Below are 9,103 nucleotides of genomic sequence, written 5' to 3'. Positions count from 1 at the left end.
CCCTTTGTTTCCAGCGGGAGACCATTAAACCCGATGGCTGAGAAAGGGTGGTTGGGGGATTGATGTGGTGGGGGGAGGTGGTTTTTAGGGAGTTAGGGTGAAGGTTTTAGGGCTGCGCCGGGAAGGAGCAACTAACAAGGGGGTAGGGGAGACGTTGGCACAGGGGAAGGGTTTTCAGCCACAACTAGGGGTAAGCACGGATCGGATATCCGATCCGAAATTCACTTTCGGATCGGATATCCGTATCCGAAAATTAGGATATCTGATATTCGATATCCGATCCGAAAGCTTCGGATATCCGGATATCGGATATCTGAAGCTTTCGGATCGGATAGCTCGGATATCCAATATCCGACCTTTTCAAATTATTGTTTAAAAATTCATTTAATGGCCAAATTAACTTTTTGTTAAGGAAAATTGATAAATAGAGTACTTGTATATTGAAATTGAGCTAAAATGAGGATCAAATAGACTAAATTTTTTTAAAATCCAACAACTAATTTCACCGATTTCAAAACAAAGAAATTTTACACATTGTCACAAATTACAGAACATTGCCTGAGTCCTGAGACCCCTTGTCACAAAAACGAAAAACGATTAAACTAACCCTTTACAATTTAAGTTGAAAAATAAGAAGTTAATCGAAGTAGTAATACAAGGGACAAGGAGGGGGGTTATCAATCCAGCCACCACCATGGCTTACAGGCGCCTCCTCTCTCGCTGTCTGAGCTTTCAATCTCACAGCTCCTATTCTGCCGTCGTCGTCACCGCCCACTCCTCCGCCTTAGCTGCCAACACCATCACCCCCACCCCAGATCTGAACCCCCTCCACCCAGACCCGAAATCAACGGCATCAGCAACTCAGCAAGCAACAACATCAACGACATCAACAAGCAACAACATCAATGGCATTAGTAGCCCGACCTCCAAGCCACCATCGCACATCTCTATCTGGGGTGAAGAGTAAATAGGGGGCGGGTTTCGTGGGTAACTGGGGTACGGTTTTCGAATTGAAGAGGAAATAGGGGGCGTGTTTCGTGGATAGTTGGGATACGATGGTCGGGTTTCAAGTTGGTTGGTGGTCGGAGTTTCAGGGTGGCTGGTGTGGTTGGAGTTAGGGGGTTTTGTGGGTGGTCGGATTCAGGGTGGTCGAGGTTAGGTGGAGAGAATAAAGGTGGTGGGTGGTCGAGGTTAGGAGAGAGAATAAAGGTGGTGGGGTGGGGATTAGGTGGTGATGTGGTGGTGCTTATGGTCGAGGTTAGGGAAGAAAAGGATGGAGCCATGCTGCCATGGAGGATTGTTTCAAAGATGAGGAAAGGAGAGAGAAAGCCAGAGAGAAAGAGAAGAAGAGACTTAGAGAGGCGGGTGGGGGGGTATGGGGAAGTGGGGATTGAGGGTTAGGGTTTGACATATTTATAATGGGTGATTTTTTCGGATATCGGATCGGATATCCGATATCCGACTTTTTTCGAATATCCGATATCCAAAATCCAAAATTTGAATATCCGATATCCGAAAAATCCAGATCGGATATCCGATCCGAAATCAAATTCGGATCGAATATCCATAATTTTCGGATCGGATGCGGATCGGATCATCGGATTTTCGGATCTTCAGATAGTTTGCTCAGCCCTAGCCGCGACAAGGGTGGGGATGGTGAGAAGCTCCGGAATGGGTTGTGGGTGGGGGCTGATTTTGGTTTTTTTATTTTATTTTTTAAAAAAGTTTTTTAAGTTTTTAATTTATTTATTTTTATTTTTCAACCAAACAATCACGTAGTGACACATGTCACCATAACCTAAGACCATTTTGAGCGAATGACCCGATTATTTAAAAATAATCCAAAGTAAGGATTATTTTGATCAAATGAACAAAAGTTGGAATTATTTTTTACCAATTTTCACTTAAATTTTTAAGTTTTCTCTAATCTAATTATATTTTGGTAATTCTTAAATAATCAACCTCTAATACATTAATCATGGTTTAATAAATACCCTCACCACCAACTTCCCATCTTTTGAAAATTAGCTTAGCCAAAGCTAATTGTACATTTAGCTCCAATAGTTAAGCTAGTATCTAGAAACTTTTGAAAATTGCAAATAAGTTCCTCTCTAACTCATATAGATAACTTTTTATTTTATTTTTTTTGAAAGCCTTGTCTAACTTCTTACTAAGAGGGAAACAAGGGCAAAAATGATCCCTATTAGCAGTAGATAGCCTTTGTAAAGGTATCATTTGCACTTCTAGTTAAAACCTGTTTAATGCTTCTCATTACGCACAAAATATCCCACAAAAAAAAAAAAAAAAAAAAAATAAAATAAAATAATAATAATAATAATAATAATAATAATAATAATAATAATAATAATAATAATAATAATAATAATAATAATAAATAAAACAATTTAAGTCGTGAACCAGTTCAAACAAAATTGGGATTTTTCCGTATAGCACGGATTTGGTCTGTGTAAGCCTTCACAAAACACAAGTGACATTAAAGAAACTCATTTCACAACAGAAAGGCATTATCTTCCATAGCATCGACACTAGAGGCATTAAAGGCACTACAACTTCACAACCAGCACAAGACCACTGATTACCTCCAACTTGCAGGGAAACTAAACCAAAAAGCCACAAAACTGTATCCTTTTAGAATTGCAAATTCAAACACAATATACATTAGAGCTATTATACACATATGATCCAAGCATAAATGGACTGCCAGTGCATCGGACTGAATTTTTGTCATCGAGAGGCCAAAGACCAGAAATTCAGTAGAAAAGAAGGTAAAGCAGCAAACCAAGTCATGAAAGCCATGCCTGTTGAAGTTTCAAATTGAGCACAGTGGTTCTTTGAACAACTCTGCAGATCATTGCCAATGAGAACAGTGATACCCGCAGACGCACAGGCCGCAGAAAATATGAGAGTAGAAGTGATCTGCAAGACAAGTATAATGCAGATTTAATTTTGAGCAACCTGTGATCCAATAATTTTTTTTTGGGTGTGTGTGGAGACTGGAGAGGGGGGTAAATGAAAGATAGTGAACATTCAGCACAAGACTGTCGCCAGGGAATGGTAAAAGGTGGGAGGGTTATCAAATGCATGCAACCTTACCACGCAATTGCAGAGGGAGTGCACGTTAACTAAATTAATTTAAATTCCATTTTAACCTGGAGTTCATAAAGTTGCCCATTAACAACTCTTTGAAAATCCTGTTGAAAAAAGGATGAATCATGCACATGTAGGTAATGTTGGGCTCAGAATTACAATCGACTAAAACAGACAAATAAATCCTTTGTTACAATTTGTCGTAGCATAATAGTCCAATTAATGGTTTTCAAGCCAGATCCTTAGAATGAGACAGACTGAAAGGAGGAAAAAATATATCTTTGGCAAGATTCCAGAACCTCAAGAGGAGCACTGGGATAGTGGTATGTCAAGAATGAGTGAATGACCACATACCATAATCTGTAGCAGGTCTTCGACTCACATACCAAACTGCCATAACTAATTGAAGAAAAAATTACTTCAACGAAAATAAAATTGTACACCTAAAACCTGACCTTTGGCCGTCCCACAATAATAATCCACGTATTCCTTTTTGAGAAGTTGCAAATTAATTGCAACATTACTTCATTTGGCCAATGATGCTCTCTATCTCTTTCCTCATCACATGGATCTTTATTTTTATCTCTCTCCTCTCCTAAAATACCATACATCCCCTCCACATTGCAATAAAAAGAGAATGGAGAAAGTATAAAAATAGTCCAATCTGTTGTAAATCCAAATGATAATAACTCCAATTTTCAAAGAGTTAATTCCAGGAATATATTTTTATTAAGTAATCAAATCATGCAATGTTCCTATATTATTAATGTAATACATATGATCATGTGATAAAATGGACAATTCTGTCAAAACAAAGTCATGAAGAAGTGGAAAGCTTTCTGGTATGCCAATCAATTGGAAAATAGAATGTAACTTTACATTCTCAATCGTGAGATTATTATAGTAGGTTAGCGAAAGGTCGGATTATAAATAAGCAATTTTCCTACGAATCGTGCCAAAATAACCATCACTATTTCCCACTTTTTAAATTAAAACCAACGCTTATAATTCATCAAACATATAGCAATCTTATCCATCAAAAAGATAACGGCACCACTGGCCACGTCCTCCATCCACAAGCACATAGCTGGATTTTACTAGTCTATTGATACCTCTATTACCTTCTCTAGTACTCTATGCACATAGGAAACTTTAAAGGAAAGAAAATTTTTAATCAGAGAGTTGATATCCTTCATCAGGACACGAAAAGTCGAAAACCACTATACTGCTGTTTCACTTTTAACATGTTGAGCTGAGGTTGGAGCAAGGAGTATCCGTACCTAATATCAGCTTTAAAAAAAATGAAAATCTCTTGCAGTGGAAAGGCTAGAGCTTGCAGCTATCACTTCCACAACCACAATCCCACAATAACCTTCACAGATTATACAAGCCACAGCTAAGACATCCTCAATATTACTTCTAATCACCACTCCATATAATATCCAGAAGCAGCATCCACATTTAACTTGTAATGCTGTAGTGACGGATCCAACCATCTCATACAAACAGATCCCCAACACTAACACTCATATACTACACTTTCACCTTCTCAAAGACTCGACCACACTTCTCCCTCTAAATCACCCACATGGTAATCATAACCATTCCTCAATGTTCTAATAATACTTAACCTGGATTAATAGCCACCGGCCTTATGGAGTAGAAGATTGACAGGATTCAGCTATCAACTTCACAGTGCTACATTTCTAACTTAAATATCTGACTAAAAATACTAAAGAAGGAGAGCAGCATAAATAAGACAGAATTTTGAGACTATTATTGATTAGTGCATGTAAGAGACATCTTTCTATATGCAATAGTAACATTGAAGCTGAAGGATCTATTCAGGTTCATTATTTCATGAATGTTAGTCCAGTAAAAATATAGAGCATGCTACAAAAAGTAATTGTTGAGCTCTCTGATTATTACAAAGAAAAGGTGAAGTCAATCTTACCACATCACCAGCAGCAAACAAGCTAACAGCTCGACAATTACAAAAATTACGTTTGACTAAGATAGCATAGATATCAAGCATTGCTAGTGAAAGGCTCCATAAGATCTGCAAGCCAGAAGCGGCAACAAGAAAGCTGGGAGCACAAATTAAAAACTTCATGTCATTACAAAAGAATTTAAAAATATAGAAGAATAAGAAACTTATACATAAGTTATACAGTGAAGATAGGTAAAAAAAAATGAAGGCGCTGAAGTTCTTAAGCTGGTTATTGCATCTATTTCATATGTTTTTACCAGAGATACAGGCCTCCCTGGTCTAATTTACCGTCTAAGCCAGCCTTGAAAGATAAATACCTCACCCACCAATTTCTCTGAAAAAGTCCTAGAGTGGAAAATACAATTATTAGAAGTGGCTCAGAACTAAGTTCTTTAGCTTCTGAATCCTTGATACACCTGTTAGGGCTGATGAAATAGATGTTGCATTGGCAAAGTATTGGTGATATAAAAGCTTGTGGTTTAAATTATTTCAACTGTCTTCTTTAAGAATTCTTGGCACATTGTTAAACACAAGATTTATGATGCAATTTTAGTAATCTTCCAGAAGTCTAAGTTAACCCCACTTATGGGATTAAGGCTTTGATTGATTGATTCCAGAAGTCTAAGTTGCTAAAGCAGGTACACTGTGCCACTATATCACCCTTGTACCTATAGTAAGTTGCCTTTATTCTGCAAAAGATCTTAGTCCCGTTGCTTGTTCATTAATTTACATAATTATTGCTAAAAGTCTAACTGCTAGGTAACAGAAGGTCGTTGGGGAATTCACAGATAATAATCTTGCTGGCCACTAAATTAGTAAAAGGGTATAACTAGATGCATGCTCAAGGTAGATCTGAAGAAAGCTTATGAGTCTATTGAGTGGAGCTTCCTGAGATCTAATATAGATGAGTTACTAATCCCTGCTATAGGTGTGACTTGGATCATAGAGTGCATAGCTTCTATATCATAATCAGTTCCAGTGAATGGTAATCCTTCCACTTCTTTTCCAGGACAGGGTGGCCCCTACTCATCCTATTTATTTGCATGGGAATGGAATATTTGTCTCAGTGTATGGGTGAGATGGCTGACATCGCTCAAAATCCCAATTTGAATTATCATCTAAAATGCAAAAGACCATACACATTTGATGTTTGACAATGATCTCCTAATGTTTGCAAGAGGAGATTGCACTTCCCCTGATATTGCAGGATTTAATGCAGAAACCCTTCATAAGAATAGTGGTGAGTTACCTTTTTAAATATCTGGGGTTCCTATGGCATCTGCAAATTTGTCTTTCAATCAGTGCAAACCTTTGATTGAAAGGTGGTTGCAAGAATTAAGTTTTGGTCAGCAAACTGCTAACCTATGCCTAAGAAAATCTGTTTACTCAACATAATAATTTATTGGAGCCAAATGTTTTTCATGCCTAAGAAAGTTTTAAGACAAATTAAGAGATATTGCTGGGCCTTTTTTATGGACAGGTGGTGCGATAAATATAGATGAGTACTCTCTTCATCCCTTATTTTACCCCATAGAGGTGAAGTTACTTCTATAATTTTAGGTTGAAAAGAGTTAATAAGAGAGAGTGTGATGGGGTTAATGTAGTGGTTGTGAGTAAAAGGTGTGGTCCCTACAACAAAAGTAGTATGGAGCAAACTCAAAGGGACGGACTAAAAAGGAAAACAGGGAGAATATTAAGAGACAAAGGGAGTATCTTGGAATCAGATGTGCCTACCCAAGGTAGTGGGGGGCAGAATCTATTGGATCTCACAACTTAGGACAAGGCAGCAATTTCCAAGCTTTTTTGGGCCATCACTATGAAACAAGACAGGCTTTGAATAAAATGACTCCATACATACTAGTACACTACATCATAGATAGCAATGTTAGGGATATGCCAACCCCAAATGGTTTATCATGGACTTTTAGAAAAATCCTTTAGTCCAGGAAAACTACAATTATTGGAGGTGGCCAGCAAAACATGTTTCTTGAAGCCAAATTTTCTGCAAGGAAATTTCACACTGAACTAAGGCCAAATGTTGAACCAGTTGCTTGGATGATAATACTCCGTAAAAATTTGGCAAGCCCTAACAGGTTAACAGTTTTTAAAACCGGCTGGAATGAGTGAGAAGAATAGCATTAAAAATGAGTGAGAAGAATAGCTTTATATATATATATAAAATTAAAAAAAAAAAAAAAAAAAAAAAAAAAAAGCAAATCCGGTGATTCAAACTGGCATGATTTAAGGTTTTATATGTTCAATCAAAGTGCGGAATCCATCGAATATCCATTATTTTTAATTGTAATTATTCTGCTGGAATCAGTGATAATACGTTGCAAATGGTTGGTATAAATAAACCTGTTCAGAACTTTGATATGGGATAGTTGGTATAAGTAATTACTCAAGCTTGAAGAAGGTAGCAAGAAGTTGGCACGTTATACGGGATGTGGTTTTCCGAGACTTTGTACAACAGAAATTGGAACGTATTTGATGGGGATTGCGAATATCAGCAAGCTGCAATTAAGGCCATATTTTTAAAGTTGCATGTAGAAGTGGTGCTATATGAAGGGAATTCTCACACCCCTGATAGAAAGTGGGGAAGAAGTGATGCTGATGATGTAAGTGGCCTAGGTCTTTAGATTTTTTCTGTTATGGTGTTTGTAATTGAAAAGTTCTTGTACATAACTCTATTCAGGTGAAAAAAAAAAAAGGTAATGTAAATTGTGCAACATTGCATTGATTGATTCATTAATAAGCACCCAACTTTGCTAGTTTGATTCACTCCACTCACTGCATTATCCCTTTTCAACAAATATGTACAACAAAACTTCAATAAAGCACAACAGGATCGTTCTAACTTCTAACAATAACCTACATCAACAAACATTGTTCCTAATAGCAGCATTACATGAAAATTTCCAGTAACTCCAAGGTAAATCCGAAGGTACAAAAAGGAATGGCATACAGTCATTATACAAAATTACTAGCAGAACAAAACCACCAATGCAGGATAATCACAGGCTACCATCAATCCCAATAGCAGGATTAGAGATGGAAGAGCACCTTTACTTGCAAACACACGAACCGGACTCATTTTATGAGCAAGAATCGGAAGCCCAAAAAAACTAATTAATGAACAACAACAACATTAATTGATAAGCTGATTCCTCAATCCCTACTCCACCAACCCCCAAAGTAGTATTTCTATTAACGGTACATTCAAGTAAGGCACATTGCAACTTTTACCCACAATTCTAACAACACAAAACCCAGAAAAGTTCAATTACAAGCTTAAATTATACCACAAAAACTTCGAAATTTTCATTTACCCACAAAAATTCACATCTACCCCATTTCACAATCAACAAAAATAAATCAAATGTTGGGTAATTAACCATCAAATGAACAACAATAATAACCAGGAAATAAAAAATTTTAGTTACCGAAAAGCAGTGACGGAGGGGAAATCGCTGGTGGTAGACATGACAAGAAAAGCTCCAATGGCGAAGAAAGATTGAAAAAGACGCAACACAAGCCCACCTGGTGTCCCCGCCATTCCTTGAAGATCCTTCATTCTCACTCTCGGCGCCGCCACTGCTGCGTTTTCAGTCGTTAGTGGCGGCGGCGCTTCCACCGGGTGCACCGCCGGATGACTCATTTCCGGCGATGATGAAGATGATTATCAAACTGTGAATCACAATTTTGATCAAAACTACTCCTTAATCCATCGATTTCGCAGGTTATTTGTAGGGAATTTTCAGAGAATTTAGGAATAAATGAGATAGCAAGGAATTTGGGTACTTTTTTCAGTCGTCTGCAAGTTTTTTGGGTAAAGTTAGCTTCTCCTAATTAAGAAAAGGGAAGAAAAGAGGAAAGTCATGAAAGAATAATGGTTGGATTTAAATTACCTTTAATTTTTGAAAAAATTATCCGGAATAATTCAACTTTTACCTTTTCCACCCAAAATAATCTCACATCTCGATTATTTTTAATAATTCAATCTTT

General features: G+C 37.3%; 1 protein-coding gene across 1 annotated transcript; it reads right to left on the bottom strand.

Annotated features, from left to right (window-relative positions):
* Positions 1 to 2,421: 2,421 nt before the first annotated feature.
* On the bottom strand, positions 2,422 to 8,756 carry LOC110711889 (CASP-like protein 5A2). Its single transcript, XM_021890331.1, has 3 exons — positions 8,542 to 8,756; positions 5,063 to 5,195; positions 2,422 to 2,937 (listed from the first exon to the last, which is right to left on the bottom strand). Exons 1-3 carry the CDS (start codon positions 8,754 to 8,756, stop codon positions 2,746 to 2,748), a joined length of 540 nt encoding a protein of 179 aa, XP_021746023.1. The 3' UTR covers positions 2,422 to 2,745.
* Between the last annotated feature and the right edge of the window lie 347 nt (positions 8,757 to 9,103).

The sequence above is a fragment of the Chenopodium quinoa genome, unplaced genomic scaffold (assembly GCF_001683475.1).
Source record: "Chenopodium quinoa cultivar QQ74 unplaced genomic scaffold, ASM168347v1, whole genome shotgun sequence".
Classification (NCBI taxonomy): domain Eukaryota; kingdom Viridiplantae; phylum Streptophyta; class Magnoliopsida; order Caryophyllales; family Amaranthaceae; genus Chenopodium; species Chenopodium quinoa.
The sequence above is the reverse complement of the archived record's forward strand: the minus strand, read 5'-3'. Positions and strand labels throughout refer to the sequence as shown.

Excerpts from the sequence above, each read along its gene's own strand:
- LOC110711889 (XM_021890331.1), bottom strand. The coding sequence starts at position 8,756 with ATGAGTCATCCGGCGGTGCACCCGGTGGAAGCGCCGCCGCCACTAACG. Across the intron at positions 5,196-8,541 it reads CCCTCCGTCACTGCTTTTCG|CTTTCTTGTTGCCGCTTCTG; the intron begins GTAACTAAAATT and ends TTGTGCTCCCAG. Across the intron at positions 2,938-5,062 it reads TGTTTGCTGCTGGTGATGTG|ATCACTTCTACTCTCATATT; the intron begins GTAAGATTGACT and ends CTTGTCTTGCAG.